The following is a 20,712-nucleotide window of genomic DNA, read 5'->3' as shown; positions in this document are numbered from 1 at the left end:
TGGTGTGTTCCCTCTTTCTAATTCTTGCAATCTGTTGCTAAAAGACTGTTGTTGTCAGTCACGGTTGGATAGGTAACCATCTGTTAATGAGTAATTCCTATGTCTAATTGGCATTGATCTGTTCCATGTTTTGCAACACAATGTTGTTTTCTGAGAGGGCTTGCTGGGAGCTCCCTATTATTATTATTCCCTCTTTGTGAGAGGAAAGAGATGGAAAGTGTCTGGGTGCTAGACAGCTCCTGATTACAAGCACCATTGGATCAGCCGCTCTGGAGGGGCCCTTACCACCTGCTGAGTTCTACGGAAGAAGAAAGGACACTGACAACCAGCAGCCAGGGTCAGACACATGATAAACTCTTAACTCCATGCAGTTTAGGCAGTGTATCTTGCTACATAGCATTCCCATCTACCCACAAAGGCATTAATGATTAACAACGATAAGAGCTCTGCTTACTTAGAGAACTAAAATACCCTACAGTCAAACAAATTGCAGTCCTTAGAGAAAACTCGTTGCTTATTCACCCTCCTGCTTCAGCCCAGCCCTGGAAGTTTCCTTCCATCAGGCAAAACCTCAGTGAGAGGGGAGTGAAGATGAAAGCCTGTGCTCCTTTCGCTCTCGTCTTGGCTCTGGCTCTGAGCGGTGACTGTATGAAGAAGGTAAGTCTGATTGCGGATCAGCGACGTGCTGCCTGGCAGGGCACTGCTGCCCGGGGCTGGATGAGTGATGACACCAATCAGTTGGAAAGAATGAGTGCTTCAAACACAGAGGGGTTTGCTAGATCAAGGCCCACAGCAAGTGTTGATTAAGCAGTGTTTGTAGGATAGCTCATCCCTTCTGCATAGCTGGTATCTCAGGCCCACACTTGTGTATCTTTATAGTTATTTTTACTTCATCATTAAAACTACATTAAAACTAGCCCAGATGTACTTAAGTGATGCTGTAATCCCAACTATTTGAGCAAATTGCAGAAGTATCTTCTTAAACATTCTATGCTGGGGCAGAAGGGGATATTCACAATGCCAGTGACAGAACTCAGCCTTGGCATTGCAGACTGCCTAATGCAGACAGAAGTAGTGTGGAGTTTGAGTGCAAAAATTGTTTCTTCCTCAGAAATGATCAAGTTCTGTCAGTATATCTTAGCAACAGCTTTGCCTTATCCCTTACTTATTGCATTCTGTATCCACATCCATGTTCATGATGTGCTGCTTCCTTGACTGTTTTTGTGAAATTTTTATTTTGCGATAGATCAGCTGTCAGCACCTTTGGCGGCAGCACCATTTTATGAGTATTCCCCATTTTTTATTATTTCCTGTGGTTTCAGATTAGCTCTAACGAGCAATGATGCTTTCTGCTTGCTGACTGGCAAGCCCAAATAAAGTTGAGGTTGCTTTCTTAGCTAATGCCCTGAGGGATACAGCTAAATGGCAGGAAAAGTCAAATCCTAGGATATTATTTGTAACTGTGAGCTGGCCCAAGAATGCATACATTCATTTTGCAGAGGAAGATAGGAGATGTGTCTCTTGGCAGTAGCAAGATATAATGGAGCAGAGCCTTAGCCTTAATGGTATTGTGCTAGATTCTCCTGGTTTAACAGTGAGCTTCTGCTATCCAGTGTTTATTTACTCCCATTCATCAGATTGTGCCCCAGCTGAAATCAGATGCAAATAATGAGATCTGTGTGGAAGAACTGAGAGAAATACAGTTTGAGGGCACATTTTTCACTACAGGATGTTTCCCAGAGTGAATTCCTTTCTTCATTCCACATTCTTTCTTTTCTCTTTGTAGCACCGTAAATCTGGGCCAGGAAGAGACTCAAAACATGAGTTCGCTCACCTGCAAGGTACAGAGTCAAATCCAATAGTTCTCATGACAGTAAGAACAATCTGCCTATCTGCATCCACACTGTGCAAGCCAGCAGTAAGCCTGTCTTTGTTTCAACATGCATAAGGATTATGGCATGGTTATGACTATTAATTTCTGTGTAGATGTGAACTTGGGATTAGCTCAGGCATCCCAGGTAATTTTCCTTCAGGTGGGGATTAATGCGAAAACGCTGATGAGATTTTCATTTTTCTGAGCTTGTGTGGCGTACCCTGTCTCCTAACATGGTGGGGCTGTGATGTGCAACTCCTTTTATTTTCCTCAGAGCTGTGTCTGCCCTATGCTTTAAAGTACATAAGCAGCTCTTTGAATGTATGGGTTCAATTTCTGCAACTGCCCTTGATCTCTGTGCAAGAGGAGGGTTTGAGTTCCATACAATTTACTGTGTTGCATTTGTTTTGAAACCTGAAGTTTCAGACATCCTGGCTGCATGCATACATTGCAGACTTCCAGTTTTAAAGCCTTTATTGCCTGTGCTTTTGCTGTTGTGGTTTGTGTGAATTGGGCTGTAACTTGTGCCTTGTAGCTTAGAACAGTCTTTAATGACCTTTTGGATTAAATATGTCTTCTCAATGGAATTATTTTCACAACGTTCTAGCTACTTATAATGGGAGCTATCAAGCATTGAAGGTAAATATCTGAACATTCATCCAGTTAGTTCAGACAATGAACACGAGGCTTCAAGAAGAGATAGCAAAGTGACTGCGGTAACTATTTTGCACTGACACAGGGACAGCCAAGACCAATAGGGTGACCATAATTTCAGCTGGCTAGAAAGGCTTGGACCACAGGGATGGGTTGCTTTTCACATAGTGCTAATAACTGGCCTCAGCAGTGATTTGAGGTGATGTGTCAGGGCTTGCCAGGGTTAACAGATATCACAGTGCTGTGCAGGAGCCCCAGCTGTGACTGCAGGGGTAGCTCAGGATGAGGAGGGTGATGTCATCACCAAGAAGTGGAAATAGGCACTTGACCATGGCTCTGTGCCCCATTCCTCACCTATCCCAGCAGCTGGTTTCAAATCAAAACAGATTTGTTTTAGTTTAATGGTTAAATAAGCTCTGACAGTTTTTTGTTGTCTTTTCTGTTTCCAGTCTCTTTCATTCTCAACATTCATCTTGAAGGATTTTTTTCTGCTGGACTCCCACTACCCATTCTTATATTACAGCTATCATTGACTTGGCAAATAGAACACTTGCCCTTCTCAGATACCTGTCCCATCAATTTCTATCCACTTATCCTAAGGGGAAGGTGGTAAGATCAGAATTCCCTGTCACCCCCTAATCTTTAAAATCCTCTTTCCCCTGGCTGTTTCTATTTCAACTTGTACTGCCTTGTGGCTTAATTGTTTTAAACAGATGTTACAAAGTGATAGGTAGCCTGGAAGGATACTACAGCAGAAATCAATTTAATATGCTATTACAATACTACGCAATTAGAAATGATAATTGCAATTAATGAATGTAATTGCCATTTGCTGTACCAGAAATTGCAATGTATTTTGAACTTGAAATGCTCTATTTACCACAGAGCCCATCACTCTCTGTTGATTTAGTAATTATATGAGATTTCAGTCTTTTTCTTACATAATAAAGTTGTCTTGAAGTTAGCTATCTGTAGCAGGGGAGTTGGAACTTGATGATCCTTGAAGGTGCTTCCAACCTGAGCCATTCTGTGATGACTTACAATTTAATATAATAACAACCTAATTCATTTATGCACACACCTGTGGGCTGGTGTTCAACTGCATGGTGAGGTTTTTATTCTTGTATTGCAGTGTTTACAGAGGATGGAAATTTATGCACATTTCCTTTCCGGTATGGTGGAAGGCTTTATCACTCGTGTTTATCAAATCTATTTTCCCAAAAGAAATGGTAAGTTAACATTTCTCACAAATAAAGACAGTGTTTAAAGGAAGATATAATGCTTTTAGTGTTTTTTCTTGTTTTTGTAATAATTAACACGGGTTCATTCTCACATTCACTGAGCAATTATGTTACCCTGCTGATGCTCACAGCCTTTGGATCAAAGAGCATACAGATGGGAATGAACCCAGTCACAGGGTACCTAAGGCCACAGAAAGCTTAACGCCTACAGAAATGTTCTTTTCTTGGCCTTCAGATTGGTAACAGCTGGTACAGAATGAGCCAGAACAAGGAGTTAGCCATTGCTGAGGGAAAAAGGGAAGATAAGGACCACCTGTAAGCAATGACCTTCTTAAAGAATCTGTTGATTTGCATGGACTGTATTTGTATTGCTGCAGGGACATGCTGATCTTTGAGGAAAGCTGGCTTTTCCCCCTAATGTCTCCTTGTTCTATCCTGATTTTCATCAGATTATTTTCATGTGGTGTAGTGTTCCTGCTTGTGGGTAAAAGTTCATTCTATTAGTATGTTTAAGACCAGGTTCTTTATTTTGGATGAAGGCTATTCTTTCAAACATGTAAGTTGTTATGAATACTTATTATCCTTTTAGGATTAAGGGTAGTTAGGTGGGAACTCTAGCAAGTAGCAAATATATGAGAGTAATTTTGCAGATGTATCTTTTTAACAAGCATGTTAACAGAAGCTAAAGATGATAAAACAGGAAATAAATAGCTATCAGGAATGAAAAAAATACATATGTAGAGATGAGGTCTGTTAAAGAAAATGTACGTACATGTTTTCAGGATGGAGATAGAGTGCGTTTTGCTGGCCCAACAGAACTCAATTGTTCTCAAGCAGTTCTTAAGATGAGTCTTGCTAAAAATAAATACACAAAGCATCAGTAATTAAGAAGTTAGACCACGGAAATGGAAAGGCAGGGTATGTATGAGATCCAAGGTTAGAGCATGCTTTCCAGGTGACCTTGGAGAACATGCAGTTGTAGTTCCTATTTTTTTTAAAAAGCGATTTACAAGCATGAAGATGAGGAGAATGGCTGGAGCTGTTTAGTTTTGACAGATCATTTCACCCTGTGGCTGACCTGCTGGAGAATATTTACTCTTCTTTCACGTGCTAAAAGCAATCCAGTGTGTGACTTTAGGCATGGAGATGCTGGGAACAGGGACCTGAAGGGCAATTGGGAAATGTACTCTGGGCATGTTTGTGTGACCTGGAACCAGCCCATACGTGGCTGCTGCTGACAGCTGATCCTTAGGGGCACACAGCAGGCAAGAAGAAGGCTCATCCCCCTCTTTCTCCTGCCTGCGAGCTGCAAGGATGGGGATTGTGGGAGACCAGGGACAAATGCAAGGAGATCAGACTAGGAGAAAATAGCACACAGTTTTGCTACTTTTTGAATGCTTTTCTTAACCTGAGGAGGTTTTGTGCCTTATCAGACCTAAGAGAGTGCTAGATTGTGTACCTAAGGAGTCGTCCTTAATCCTTAAGGTATGACTCAAATCAGGACTTTTTTTTGGCTTCCATTGGCTTTTGCTTTCTTATATGCATTCTTATACTACCTATACTAAACAAATATCATGTGTTAACTCATCATATTAGGCTTAATAAAAATACTGTCCTACTTCAGAAATTAGAGGGTAGTGTCTATCTTAACACAAAGGAGGGCATTTCATTTATGAAATGCAGTGTTGATTCCAAGGGCTAAATATGTTAAGAAGATCAGGCATGACTTTGATGGCTTGTAAAAATAAATATTTCAACACAAGTCAGAGTTCTGACAGCAGAAATCTCTTCCTGCTTTCTCTGAGAGCAACAAACAACGTGGCATCTTTATAAATATTTATTCAAAACAATTTCAGTATTCTAGTAACAAACTTCCTTTAACAGAATCCTATATTGCATTTCTCTTTAATTATAATCTGTTTTCACTGATAAATTCCCGTTTAGCAGTCTCTTACCAGGTACTAAAGAGGTCATGTAAATTTGCCGTTTGTGTTAGAGAGGAAAAAATTAGCTGGAAGTCTTGCTGAATTTCATTCTCACTTCCAGAAAAGACGAAACAGCGTAGGGACAGAGAAACTGAGGATGTAATGGACGCCAATGAATAGTGAAATAGCTTTGAGGATGTGTTGAGCTTGTTCTGTGGAGTAAGAGGAACATGGCAGAAAACATGAAAGGTTGATACAAATGTGCAGGCAGCCTACTAGCACAGGGTGAGATTAATATATTCATAGTCCCTGTAGAATAACAGCATTGGATGAGAGGAGCCAGTAGAAGAAGCAGTCAGGACCAATGACAGGAGAGAAAAAAAAAAAAAAGAAAAAAAAGCATTGAGGAAGCAAAAATCTAGTTCTCTGTTTGCTTGGAACTTGGTATCTGCCTGACAGAATCTAGAGAGCATCATTTTTCATATATTTTTATCCTGCTGAGTTTGCTTAAATTCATTTTGACAGACTCAGTTCTGCTTTTAAGTGTATGTGGAACCTTTTCTTTTGCCTCTCCCGTGCTGCCCAGTGTAACACCTCTCTGCTAAATTAATAATTATGTCAGTCAGAAAGCGCTTATTCTTTCTTCTCCATTGTTACTGAAATGTCTGAGCCTGTTTTGCCAACAGTAACACGACTGACACACTACTGAGAGTCACTGTAATCCTTGTGTGCTGCAGACCTTTAAAAGAACACGATCTGCTTCCCACTAAAGAGTACAAGGAAATTTCCCTTAACTCCCTCAGATCATCATGGACTTTAATGTCTGTGAGAAAAGTGCATCTTTAAGGTTGTCACTTTGTTCTGCACTGGATTATTCAGTACCTTTTTTTAATGAATCTTTTATGATTAAGGTCACCTAAACTATTATGCGCAGTCTATTCAGATGTTGCGTAGAAAATAAAGCATTTAAAATACTTCATAGAATCTAATGACGGGTTAGTATAAGGCAGTTAAAATGGTAGTTGTGCTCTACAATAAAATTTTGTTCTAGCTTGTAAAGTTCTGTGGTAGAAAGATAACGTAACTGTTCAGTACATGATAAAATTGCACATAATAAGTTATCTGACGTTAAATAAAGCTAACTCCTGTTGCTTGCTATGCCTAATAGCCACATATTTCCATGTGTAGTGACAGCAAGTATAGCTGATATTTATTTTAGTATCACAGAATCAGATGATCATTTAGTCTTTAAAAGACCTTCAAGATCACAAGTCCAACTGCCAACCTGACCTACTGAGTTCTATCACTAAACCACATCCCAAAACCGTGTCCCTTGGTGCCAAGAGTGGCTAGAAACAGAGTTTTGATGCATGGGATGCTGAGGCAAGATGTGGATTTGTGGTGTTAAGGTTTCTTTCAGCCACTGCCTGTCTGACCTTGAGAAGCCTATGTCTACCTCTGCAAGAAAGGAATATAAGTTTAACCCTCCTTGGAGTGTGATGGATCTTGGAGACAACAGAGGGATAAGGGCAAGGGAAGTACACAGATCACACAATTGTCAAAGTCCATCTGGATGGTGCTTTGGTAACATTTGCAAAGTGCCTGTGGTTTCAAGTGCAGGTTTCAAAAGAAATGCAGGGTTTTATCTGTGCCTCTGGAAACCATCCCCATGTCAATTATTTCCTCCATTCATCAGACAAGCTGGAAAGTAGAAATACTTTAAAGGAAGTGAGCATAAAATACATTTTCCACGGAAAGCAAGGAGAAGGTCCATCTGTGGGTTGTCTTCTGCCTCTGCAGATCATTGAAGGTAACAGGCAGGCATGAGAAAAGGGTTGGGTCCTGCTTGGCTTGTTTTGTAATGAATACAGGAGACATGATTTATTTGCTTTTGTTTAGTTTTTCATTTCTGTCTTTTGTTTTCTAATCTTAGAAACAGAAAGCAGACTTCCCCTCCCCGTCATCCCCCCTGGAGGATTATTTGGAGATCTTAGGTCCTGCTTCCACATCTCATTCTTAGTCTGCATTTGATTTGAGATAAATTAAGCAGAATGTCTTTAGCAAAAACAAAACAAAAAACCCACAAAAGCGCATACGTTTTTTCCTCTGGTATTGAGAGTTTGAATGAAATAGATGTTAATCAGGAAAACAAGAATGAATTTCCATATAACAAAGAGTCAAGGACATATAGAATGGATATTATGAAAAAATTCTTCTCTGAAAGAATGATCCAGCACTGGAACAGTCTGCCTAGAGAGTGGATGAGTCACCATCCCTGTAGGTGTTTGAGAAATGCTTAGATGTGGTAATAAGGGACATGCTTTAGTGGGGAAATATTGGTAGTAGGTGGATGGTTGGACTGGATGGTCTTGGAGGTCTTTTCCAACCTTGGTAATTCTATGATAGTTTCAGTGCAGCCGTGTACTTGACCTTTCTGGACTGAGGACAAAAAGAAGATGCCTAGCTATACTGAAGCAATGTTCTCAAGGACACAAGGGTCCTCTAAGGGTAGCTGTAATCCTGTAAATCTTCATAAACATTTTCTCTGCAGGATTGTTATCTTAAGTAAAAATTTCCAATATGCTGCACACAACAGTGGGGTAAATGAACTTCCCATGGCTGCCCTTCATGCTCTGTGATTGTGATGGAGACTCTTGATTCACCTGATGCAATATCTGGGCTCTTTGAAGCTGTGCTAAACCACACTTTTCATTCTTTCCAGGTGTTCAACAACACATAACTACGATCGGGACAGGAAATGGGGGTACTGCACGTTGCTCTCTACAGAGCACTCAGGTAAGGCGAGCCATTGCTGAGTCACTGTGTGTGCCTGCTTCCCATTTTCCACATGTAGTAGTAGTCTGTGCCTTCTCTGTGGCTTTTAACTTGTGAATACAGAACAAGCCTTCACATTAAATGTTTCCAAGAGCTTCCTGTGAGTCTACATAACCATAGCATCAGGCTATGAATACTACAGAGTCTAATTCACTCTTGATTAACCCGAAGCCATAGAGAGAAACTATGGCAGAGCAAACATGGAAATCTGAGCTCCTGCTGGAGCTGAGCACAGAGCTGATCATCAGCTTGGAGTTGTCTTTTAGATTTTCCTTCTAGTGATCTCAGTCAGGAGCAGCTCTCCTTTGGATGGTGAAGCACTGGAGATGCCCCATCCCTGGAGACATTCAAGGTCAGGCTGGATGGGGCTCTGTGCAACCTGATCTAGCTGTAGGCATCCCTGTTCATTGCAGGAGAGTTGGACTAGATGATCTTTAGGGGTCACTTCCAATTCAAATGATCCTATGATGGTTCAGTGATTCTATGACAGCCAAGCTTCTTCGTGTTTTGGGCTGCTGTAGAGAATACAAGAGGACAGGTGGTCCATTGCAGGAGTACTGAGGTGCAACGAAAGGGTTACTTAGAAGAGCATTGTAACAGGGTCACCACACTCAAGTGCTGTGATTACACACATAGTGAAAGTCTGTCTAAATGGAGAAGCTGAGGTCTGTGGCAAACTCTGTCTATATGCTACTTCTAAGCAATGCTGTGGGTGAAGGCACCATGTCCCAGGTATTCTGGTGGGGATCATGCTGCCCTCAGCACTGCCTTGATGGCTGGCCCTTGCTGTCCCCACCTTCAGCCTTCATGGGCTTGGGGTTCTTACTCTGAAACATCTAACTCATTCGTTTTGTAAGGAACATATAGATATCTAGGCCTCATTTGCACAATGACTGACCAGCATTGAAAAATCTGATGTACTGACCAGACTTCATGTCCCAGTATCTATTTTGGATCTGTATCTGAATGTTGATCATCTTCCTCTTTTCTCTTTGGAGGTACTTTCAGATGTCACCTGTCTTCTTCAGTCTGTGGGATCTGGCTGCGTACCCCTACTTGTTCGCTTCTCACTTTCAAACAAAGGGCATTTTCTACCTTTCCCTTGCAGAGTTCTTTGTCACGTCAGGAGTCTCATTGCCAAACTGATTACAATCTACTAGAGCACTTGAAAAGCCAATGCAAGCTGAATCATCCTGAGAATCTAAAATTAAGCAGTGTGCAACATCATCATTTTAAACTTAACAACTTTAAATTATTTTCCAGCCTGGTTTTAAAACAGATTAACAGTAGATCAGAGACAAATGACCTAATCCCATAACAAGCAGCAACGCATGTGCCTTTGTAATGCAAGTATGTCAGATGTGAATGCTGAATATAGACAGTTCATGCTTGCAAGAGTCAAGTTGTGAGGGCTTCACTTGCTTATTCATGACTCTTGGAAACAGTAACTCACATTCTGCTGTGAATTTAAAAGGAGCATTCCTGCCTCACTCTTGTTAGTGTTTTTATTTTCCCCCTCAACTCCTTCTCAGGATAGATTTTCCAGCCCTTTTCCATTTACCTCTGCAGTCTTGTGCACTGAATTTCTGTTGTGCTGTTTCTTTACTGTTGTGACATGGAGCACCTCGGCATCACCTGCTGCTCCTCCTGCACAGAAAAGCAGAGGACCAGGTCTTACAAAAGCTGCACACTTTTGGGACTCAAGATAGTCATTTTGGCCAGGATGAGTGCTCCCCAGTGAAGGCTGGATTTACTGGGGATCCCTCCATCCTCCCCACTGCTGCCCCAGGGTTCTTCATGCCACCTCTGTCCCTCTCCTTTCCCGTCATTGCTGTCCTGATACTCTCTTGTCTTGTCTCCAAAATGAGCAAGGCTTTGGGGACTCTCCAGATCATTTTTGTCTGTTATCCACCATAGGGTTGGACAGGATGATTTGCAAAGAGAAAGCCCCCTCAACAGCCTGCCTCTTGCTGAGGGCTGTCAATGTACCATAATCCCGGAGAGACCTTGTCCTGGCTTCTAGTTCCTCTCCAGAAAGGAAAATTATATGTGTGAAAGAGGAAAGAAAAGAGAAAGGAGAATGAGGGAGAGGGAAGGGAACACAGCTGGCTGTTACAAAGAAAATACAGAAGCATTAAGGTTTTTGTACAGTTAAATAAGTCTGTACAAGTTGATTTATTTGTAAGCATAGTTCTATTTATTTACTTTTTAAGTAGCAAGTGCTGTATTTGGGCTTGAAATGCATTTAGCAGATTGTCAGGTTAAAGGCAAAGGGTTTATGGTGAGGTCAAAAGGAAGGAGTGGTAAATGGCTGAAGGGAACTTCAAGAAAATGGAGGAAAGCTCACATGCTGGGAAGATAGCTGGGAAGGGAGCAACAGCCCAAATGAATAATGATGATTTTCTAAACGTGTAAGATACATGATTTTATTGTGAAAAAAATCGAGCTAAGATATTACAACTTTGAGGAAATCTCAGCTGCTTTATAGTACACAAAAAGCAGTAAAAAATGAAATTCCAGGGAGATTTGACTCCTTGACTGGAGATTTGTGAAAAGTGTGTGAATTGGGGTGGGGAAGGATCAAAGGCTGAAGCATGGACTCTCTCCAGATCTAAATTGCCCCATGTATGTGGGAAGTCTGCTTGAAACCACCAGAGCTGCATACAAGTCGGTGTTCAGCAAGTGTTTGGGGCATCGATCCAGAAAAATACTTCTGCCAATTTCCAGAGAAAGTTTAATCACCAAACCTTTGGCTCCAGGGAGAAGTGAAGCACTTGTATAAAGGCTCTGCTGGAGGGAAATGTTTGTGCTGTGCAGCACAGAGCCAGAGCTCACAGAAACAGCACCTGCAGTGCTTGTTCAGCCCCCCTGAAATTAGCAGGAGTTTTAACTCTGCCTTTAGGAAATACCTGTTCAGGTTTCAGGAGGATCTTCCTTTTCTGCCGGAGAAATCCTGTGAAGAGCATGTGTAGGATCTGCCTGAGGTAAACACAGTCGTGAACAGGGGCCAACCAGGCTGTGCATGCACAGCTCACATACACATACAAAATATACGTGCATAAGTGCACAGTGTCATTGTGCTTGGAGCTGTCAGATCTTGGACAGTCTGTCAATACTACTGCTCTGACCAGGCTGCTGAATATCTGGAAATCTTGGACAAATAGTCAGAACTCCAGAGTGGCCTAGGTTTGGAAGGTGACAGACAACCAGACAAGATATTTCTTTTTCCTAAGAGGTGTTTGAACTGATATGAAAAGAAGAAGTAGAGGCGCGTGGGCTGTGCAGGCATGAGGAAGAGGCTCTGTCCCATGAGGGGTTTTGAGGAAGAGCAGCCCCTGGGAAGGTGGGTGGCAGAAACCAAAAGTTTTTGTGGGAAGATATAGTTAGGGAGGTGAGGCAAGTCTCCTGTACAGCCTTTGAGAGGTGAAGTTGATGTCAAGGTGGCTGTCAGCAAGTACAAGTTGTTTTTCCCATGAGATTTAGACACTGGCTGAACAGGCAAGGACTTGGACTCCGCATTTAATGCATAGTTAGTGTTGGGTAGGAGTTCTTAGAGGGAGAGTGATGTGTTCATCTGCTTGGGAGCACCTCTTGGAGGTAGAAGTTCGAGCTGGACTCCAGGACGGGAGGGAAGGGATGTGGAATAGCCAGGGGAAGTCTGGCCAGAGGGAGGAGCGGGATGCATTGAGGGTCTCCAACCAGGAAAGATAGGAGGGACTGGAGGTACTCTTTGTGGGTGTCATGAGGTGTAGCCTCTGTACAGAGCCATGCTGTACCTGAAGATGGAGAGCAAGTGAGCCAGTCATGGTTTTGATGTGATTGGTACAGGAAATACCGAATTTTGCCTTTGAGGAAACATTACATCACTACAAATTTCATAACTACCAAACAGCACGAACAGTAGAATCATCGCTGCCTATACTTGCTTTCCCTTGATGTTATCCTGGAGTGAAACTAACACTGAATACACCCAGAGCTGGTATTTCACATCAATTACACCACTCTGTTCTACAGTAAATATTTTGATCTGTGTAGGGGAACTTTCACATTTCCATTGCTGTAGCCAAGTTCAGGAACTGACTTTCATACTTTGCTTAGCTCTGTATGTGTGTGCTTGTTTTCACACATTGCATCTTATGCTTAGACACCATTCCAGCTGAAGGAGCACCTGGATTGAGTAACCTCTCACAGAGTCTGAGTAGCTGTAACAAGGAGGATGAAATGCAGGCAAGTTATTGGGCCATCTCTTCTGCAGGTGAAAAACAAGATGTTGGTTGACTTCAGGGGAGATGCACTTTGTCACTGCAATCAGGAGCTTAGGTGGCCACCAAAGCTTCCGCAACTTGACTTGCTTTGATGGAAGTCAAGCTTCCATTGCACTGTGAGAGAGCTGTCCTAGCACATCCCCTACTTACTCTCCCAACTTATTTTCCCATGATTTAGAAGATTCTTGTAAAAATAGATCTATAGCTCTGCTCCGGTTTAATCTCATTTGGCCCGATGTATTTGGATGTGCCTTGCTTCAAAAGCTTTTTTCCTTTGTTCCAGCTGTCTGCTCATTTTAGATATAATCCAAAAAATCCACAGCAAATTCCTCTGTGGAGGATGGTCCTTGGTGTAATTTGAAAGAGAAATGCATAATCCTGGTTATTTCTGTTGAAATGCAAAGCATGCAGGGCAGTAATCCGGGCAGAGCCAGAGCTACGGCTTCCTCCCCAGTGCAAAGGCACAGCTCCATCTAGTGGGCCTCGGCCCACCTTCTTCTTTACTGTAGCCTCGGGTTGGCCTGAGCCCTCCGCCCTGGGACGAGTTATTCATAGAATAGAATCGTTTGAGTTGGAAGGGACACTTAAAGGTCATCTGGTTCAACTCCCCTGCAATGAATGGGGATACATACAGCTCCATCAGGTGCTCAGAGCCCCTCCAACCTGACCTTGAGCATCTCCAGGAACGGAGCATCCATCACCTCCCTGGGCAACCTGAGCCAGTCAGTGCATCACCATTCTTATCATATAAAACCTCTGTCATTATATCCAGTCGAAATCTCCTCTCTTTTAGTTTGAAATCATTTTTCCTTGCCCTATCATCTGGGAAAACATCCGGAACAGTGATTTGTTACATGGATTTAAAAAGCTGGATGAGTGTAATAGTTCTGCACCTCAAAACAAAACCAATATACATTGGTTGGATTAACACTGTTTCAGATTAAGAGGTGGTATTAAAGCCACTGTGCATCAAAGCAAAATGGTTAAGGTAACCAAGCCAACTCCTAACGCAACAAAGCATAGTTTATCTGGCAGACATTAACAACAGCTTCTTATGTGGTCCATTTAGATTACTGTGCAAACAACCCTTGCCAAAATGGAGGGACCTGTTTTCTCGCTCATGGTCGTAGGACATACCACTGTGCCTGTCCTGAGGAATTCACGGGAAGAGACTGTCAGATGAGTGAGTATCTTCTTCCTCAAGTGTTACTCCAAGAGATACGGGCAGCAAGAAGAGCTCATTAAAGTTTGCTTAATGAAAAGGTAGTGCTGTTATGCATGACTGTTTCTGTAGGCAGACTTCCAAATGGTTATGACAGACATCCATTAGTGACAGGACAGCTGAAAATAACTTGATTATACAATTATAAATCCAAGCATGCTCTGAGCCAGTGAGGTATTAAGCTATGGGAAACACAAAGAGCCTTCTCCCCTCCCTTTGCTGTTTTTAAGATTTAAATATCACTTACATCCTTGGAAGTGACTAATAATACCATCCAATAGGTAGGGCAGGGAGACATGAAAAAGCAGCAGAACTTCAGGTGACGCCTTATCCTTTCTGCATATGTAGACCTGGGGCCATTTCAGCTTCTGTGATGCCAATCCTAATGCCTCTGCAGCTCCTCTGCCTGCAGGGAATGCAGTGCCAGAGGTGGAGGAGAGGCCGGAGAGCTTTGCTTGGGTTATTTCTCCAGTTTTATGGTGCTGTCACTCCCAGTTTAGTGCATGCCAAGAGAAAAATCAGGCTTTTGCAACAAGACGTCCAATTGTGCTTGCATTTGTTTAACGAAGGCTTCTTCCTACAGCTCTGGACTGCCTCCCAACATAAGCAAAGATGCCCTTTTCAATGTTAGCTCTCCAGCATAGCGCATCATCTGTGACTGATGCTGTAAAATGAGACAGACACAGTGATATATCACTGATTTTTATCTTTTTGCATTTGGTGGCTGAACTTTTAGGGGTGCTGAAGTGATGCTATCATGTTCACAGAGCTTTAGGAGAAAGTCACCTCTGCCTTTAGGTCTTTGTAGCTGCTGCTATGCTGGCTTTGTGTCTTCACACTTTGGGGGATGGCTTGTTGGAGAATCACTAGCTGTCAACAAATGTATCTATTCAATAGAGAGAAAGGGAGAGTAGGATACATGGCACCATCCCCTGCAAGAAATAATCTCAGAAAACCTGTGTTATTTTTCAAACCTCATTTTAGAGAAATGTTTTGATGATAGTCTCTATGAGTTCTTTGATGTGGACATGAGGTGGTCAAGAGTCAAACAAGGATCTGTGGAGCAATGCATTTGTGTGGATGGGCAGATGGAGTGCCTGAGAGTTGAACACAAAAGTAAGTGCATTATTTTGTATTGCAACTCTTAACCTGTGTAGAGTGGGGATAAATGATAGTAACAATATAAAACCTGAGTGGTGTTATCATAGCAAGGCTGCTATCATTGTTCATGTATACTTTTCACAATGGGGTCACATCCTTCCATGTATGAGCAGTAATGCTGACCCAGGAAATCGCTTCAGTTTGTCAATCCTTACTTGAGGAATTAAATATAGTAAGCTGAATTTAATGACAAGCCTAAGGCTGTCCTTGACAGTGATTGAATCCTGATCCACAGTGTGTAGGAATACCGACAGATAATACAGTGGAAGTGGTGAAATCTCTGGTGTCACAAGCTCTCTTCCAGAACTGTAAGGTGCCTGAGAGGTACATCCTCATTTACTCTTCCCTGAACACCCACAATCTCTTCAAGTTGCTGCTTTCTCTGAGATTTCTTCCTCTGCCTTGCTCTTGAATTTCCAGCATGTTAACTGAAGCTGATTCCAGGATCCCGTTTGCCCTGCACTGACCCCAGAGTCCCCATTACTTTAGATTCAACATACCCATTCCCAGTCAGGGCAAAGCTTATGTTTTGAAGCCTCCTCCTTGTTTTGAGGTGTCAGAAAGAGCTGGGCATGCACCCTGGGTTGTCATGTACCTGATGAAGCCACCATGACATCTCCCTTCGGAAGGAGAGATGGGGTAGGAAGTGAAAGAGTTTGCCTCACATCTCTATGCTCCAGCATGGCTATTCTGTTATTGAATCCAGCTGACCAGATCCACCTCTCCAGACTTACAATACTGAGTAAGCTTCATAAAAGCCCTTTGAAGAAGGTATGCACATTTATTCCCAATTGAAAGAAGTGGAAGTTGAAGCATGGAGAGAGTTGGTGGCTTCCTAGGACAGTGGGAGTCCATGGACATGATAGGAAATTTGGGAAGACTTAATGTTTCCTTGTTGCAGACCCTATGTATTATTAGGGGCTGAGCTGCCTAATAAATATGTTATTACAAATTTCAACATAGTTCAGTGGTAAAGTTGGAACTGGCAGAACCCTCTGTACAGAAAGAAATGCAAATGTCACCATCATCACCACCAGTAGTAATAATCACCACCTCCTTTTACCTATTGTTCATTAATAATATTTTTCAAAAGTTGTGCTGACATTATCCAATAAAAATGAAAGCAATGAGACAGACCTCAGTAGGCAGAAATCAGTAGTTTCCTTTTCTTCAATTTATATCAGGTGTAGGTCTAAAATGAGTAAAAAGAAAATTTCCCTTAAATGTATGTACAGGAAGAAGATGTACTAAATTAAGTTAAAATTGGACTGGTTCTCTTGATAAGTTTATATCTTTATTTGATTTTGGCTTTTGCTTGTAGGTTGTGTTCATGATCCTTGCATGAATGGCGGAGAATGTAAAATGATTGCCTCCAGTGGGAAAACCGTGTGTGACTGCAAAGGACCTTTTGTAGGAAAGTACTGCAATATTGGTAAGTATAACAACATACTGTGGGAAGGGAATTAGGAGTTTTCAGCTGTGTGCGAAGCTGGGGATTTTTTGCCTTTGCAGACATTTCCTGTAATAACTGAGAGTCACGTAAAACTTCACAAACAACTGTTTAATGTATTCCTCCAGTGTAAAACATAACATGCTCTTCTTCACTGGAACCCTGATTCTAAAAATACTTGTTACTGTCCTCAACCTTCTGGAAAATTAAACAGAAATTTTAATCCAATTACTCATGTCCATAAAAGTAGTACGTGTGTCCATTTTGTAGGGTCAGGATATCAGTGTTGTTATCCAGCGTAAATGCTTCCCCAGGGGTTCAGGAATCTCATGCTGTCTACTCATGAAATAGGAGTTTGTGCTTTGACAAAATCTAGCAGCTGGCTATATTTGGAAGCACTGGGCTCTTGTGAGATGTAGACAGAGATAAAATGCACACTCTCTGTTTGGGTTATTTCGTACTTCAAATTAATAGCACATTTAGTGCAACATAGTTTACCTAAAAAATCCTTATGTTACTGGTGGGTCAGGGCAGAGAAACCTGCTTTTGTTGTCTGTGTGCTAGCTCTGTGTTGCTCCTGACTTGATGCTACGTAGTTTTTGGTGCAACTTCCATGAAGATTTAACTTTTCTCACTGCTGAGGTTGTTGCTGTTTGTAAAACTCCCATGCACACTAAATCTTCAAGTTGTATCAGTGGCTACTTTTCAAATGCCAAAGGTGTTAGGCATAACTTACAACAGACCTGCAGTCATACCAGCCCATGATCCCATAGCTCATAGGAAAGGATTTCTCAGGACGTATATCCCAAGATTGGTCTCATCAAAAACAAAGGCAAGGCTCTTGGTGACTGCACTGGGCACCTACAGGAATATAATGGATATCATGTGCTCTGATGTATCAAAGTGGTATCTGATATTCCACTCTGTTCTGGAGGTTGAAAAATGGTGCAGCCATCTATTCAACTTGAAAAAAAATACACACCAGGGGGACTGGCAGTACAGATGGAACAACAAATTGCAAGAATGAATTGGCAAATAGAATGGTTTATGAACTGGTCCTGACCTTTGACTCACCAGGTTCTTGATTAATCATGTGAAGTGAGCTTGTGACTCTTGCAAGTCCCTCACTGTAGCTCTGTGCTTTTGTCATTTTGTTACCCCACTGAGATTTTTCCCAGGCATTATTGCTGCATGGATGTGGGCAAGAAGCAGCAGCCTGGGAGGACTGTACACTGCTCCTCTTTCCACATTCCTGTTTAGTTATCAGATTCTCCTACCCAAATATCTGCAGTGCTGTGCATAAACATCCACTGAGCGCAGCCACGATTATAAACATCAGCAGGGCAGTGTTGTGGATGTAATACTGGTTTCTGTCTGAATAGATCAGAACAAGAAATAAGCAGGTGCTCTTTGATTACTTATAAATAATAAAGCAAGCATTTAGTTTGCTAAACAAATGGCTTTGAGATGCTCACAAACCATCTGTGTTCGGCTGCCTAACACCCACACACAAAATGGGAACTGAAGGATTGTGTTTATGTGTCAGGGGCTTGCAAAGAAGTATAAAAATAAAATCTAAAAAAATAAAAACCTCTTAACCAGGATTTAGTCATTCTAAGTTAAAGCAAATAAATTAATGCTGGAGTCTACTGACCTGATAATGCCATTACACCAGGGCAGTGGCATGCTGGTGAGAACACTGGGAGTTGGTGATATCACAGCATGTGGAGGTGATTTTTAAATATGTGTTAGATTAGTTTATTCTTCAACCCTTCAATTTGATGCTGTGAGCACAGCTGGTTTTTTTTTTTTTTTTTTTGCTTTGTTTTCTCTTTTACAGTCCTGTATATTTTCCCTTCCCTCACAGGACTGAGTTGGAAGGTTACACTTTAATCTCAGTAGCCTCTGGTTATAACGCTTGATCCAGAGAAAGCTGGAAAGTCACCAGAATGTACTTATTCTAAATTATTCATTTGTGGAGACAACCTTAAAGCCAAATTGTGATGCAAATACGTTTTTAAAAATAAAAGAAAAACCCATCCATTTAATAAACAGTAAGCATTCCAAAATGTTACAGGGCTGTGAAGTGGACAGGGTTCTCTCTGTCACCTTCTGCTTTTGGCATCTACAAGAATAACCAACCAATCTTCATCTATTTCCAATAGAAAAACAGCAAATTTATCTTAATGCCGCCCTCACAAATCTAAATAAATGCATTGTCACCCTGCTTGAGATCACAAGTCTGAGTTCTCTTGTGCTCTGAGCACTGGCAAAATAGAAGATTACTGAGAAGTATAAGCAGGGAATTACTGAGTAATAATTCTCATTTGAGGATTTTTCTCAGCAAACTCCTGGACGTTCATGTTTAACAGGTTCGTAGAGTCACAGAATGGCTGAGGTTGGAAGGCAGCTTAAAGATCATCCTGTTCCAACCACATACAATTGGCTGGTTGTCCCCCACCAGACCAGGCTGCCCAGGGCCCCATCCAATCTGGCCTTAAGCACTTCTGGGGATGGGACAGCCACAAGCTCTCTGGACAGCCTATGCCAGTGCCTCACCACTCTCTGAGTAAAGAATTTTTGCTTAACATCTAACTTAAATCTCCCCTCTTCTAGTTTAAAACCATTCCCCCTTGTCCTATCACTACTAGACCATGTAAAAAGTCAGTCACCTTCCTGCTTATAAGCTCCCTTCAAGTACTGGAAGGCCCCAATGAGGCATTTACTTATCTTCTATTGAATTTATCTGAATTCTGTAGAGCTTCATGCCGTGACAAGAAGTTCCAAAATTTAAATAGATATGAAGAAAAACAGTATTTTCTATTGTTAGATTAAAACCTACTCCCTGGTAGTTTTATTTCTATCCCCTTTGTACTGTGAGTAACAAAGATTAATTGTAACTTCTATGATTTTGCAGGTACCTATTTATCTGTCCATTATTTGTCTCTTTTTTTCAGATGAAGGGGTCCTTGTTGGGGCTCAAAGACGTTATTCACTGCTCTTATAACTTCCTTGCAAACAGTCATTATAAGTATGGACAAGCTATTCTTAACAATGATCATGCAGTTGCTGGCACATTATGAGATGCCTTTGAAAAATAAATAAATAAAACAAAATGGGAGGTGAAAAATGTAACATAGAGGATGTGTATAACAAAGGAGATCTATATACAAAAGACAGGTTTTAATATAGATTTCTATTTTTTGTAATAATACTGTATTTTCCAGCCGTTAAAGAAGAAATATTGAGTACTAAAGAAAGACATGCCATTTAAAAACTGCTCTAGTGCAGTTTATGCATATGATTTCAGGAAAGGAAATTAGATATTTCACCGAAAGTCCCTCCCCACACAGATGCTGTTTTAATTTATGAAAGTGTCCGTTTTTAATTAAGCTCGATTCGTAATAATTGCACTAAAAAATGCACTTGTAAATTTTCAGGAAAAAAAAAATTGTATTAAGAGAGTAGCTGTGTTCACTTTGGAGTCAGAGCTCTTGATGAGAGAGCCTGAATCCAAGTTTTAAGTGAAAATATGTAATTAATTATCCAAACATGTGTAGCAGTTGTGATCTTATTGTACCGAGACGGTAACAGATAGGGTTCAGTCAGCCACTTTGGCAGTGATAAGAAGTGAAAACTCAGAGGCTTGTGAGGGTGATATTTTGTTGGTGGTCCAAACTGGTGAAGAGAGTGGAGAGGGAACTGTGAACATTTGAGTGGGAAAGTTTAACTTCAGAAATGTTTAGCTTTGTTGGAGTCAATAACTCATGATAAACAGTTGTGATGAAGTAATTGTAAAATTACTTTGATATTTCAAGTTTCTTTGAACAGACAGGAGCTGCAGTAGAAATGTTGCCTGAATACAGAGAGGAACACAGCTTATGTGCAGCTATTTTGCCAGAGGACACATTAACCATTTATATTTTGCATTTATAGAATCACTTGATTTGGAAGAGGCATTTAAAGGCCACCTAGTCCAACTCCCCTGCAGTGAATAGGAACACTGCAGCTACATCAGGTTGTGCAGAGCTCCTTCTAGCCTGAAATGTTAGTCAGAGTTGGATGGTGAGGGAAAGAGGTTTTTTT

At 41.4% G+C, this 20,712-nt stretch overlaps 1 protein-coding gene across 1 annotated transcript in view; it reads left to right on the top strand.

The window, feature by feature from the left end:
- Positions 1-259: 259 nt before the first annotated feature.
- The window catches only part of HGFAC (HGF activator), a 39,274-nt gene continuing 18,821 nt past the window's right edge, over positions 260-20,712 (top strand). Inside the window, exons 1-7 of the mRNA XM_019615003.3 lie at positions 260-657; positions 1,787-1,841; positions 3,660-3,756; positions 8,416-8,489; positions 13,863-13,976; positions 15,000-15,131; positions 16,498-16,608. Of these exons, the coding sequence (XP_019470548.2) occupies positions 592-657; positions 1,787-1,841; positions 3,660-3,756; positions 8,416-8,489; positions 13,863-13,976; positions 15,000-15,131; positions 16,498-16,608 (649 nt within the window). The 5' untranslated portion in view covers positions 260-591. The remainder of the gene's footprint in view (positions 658-1,786; positions 1,842-3,659; positions 3,757-8,415; positions 8,490-13,862; positions 13,977-14,999; positions 15,132-16,497; positions 16,609-20,712) is intronic.

This window comes from Meleagris gallopavo, chromosome 4 (assembly GCF_905368555.1).
Source record: "Meleagris gallopavo chromosome 4, MGAL_WU_HG_1.1, whole genome shotgun sequence".
NCBI lineage: Eukaryota > Metazoa > Chordata > Aves > Galliformes > Phasianidae > Meleagris > Meleagris gallopavo.
The sequence above is the reverse complement of the archived record's forward strand: the minus strand, read 5'-3'. Positions and strand labels throughout refer to the sequence as shown.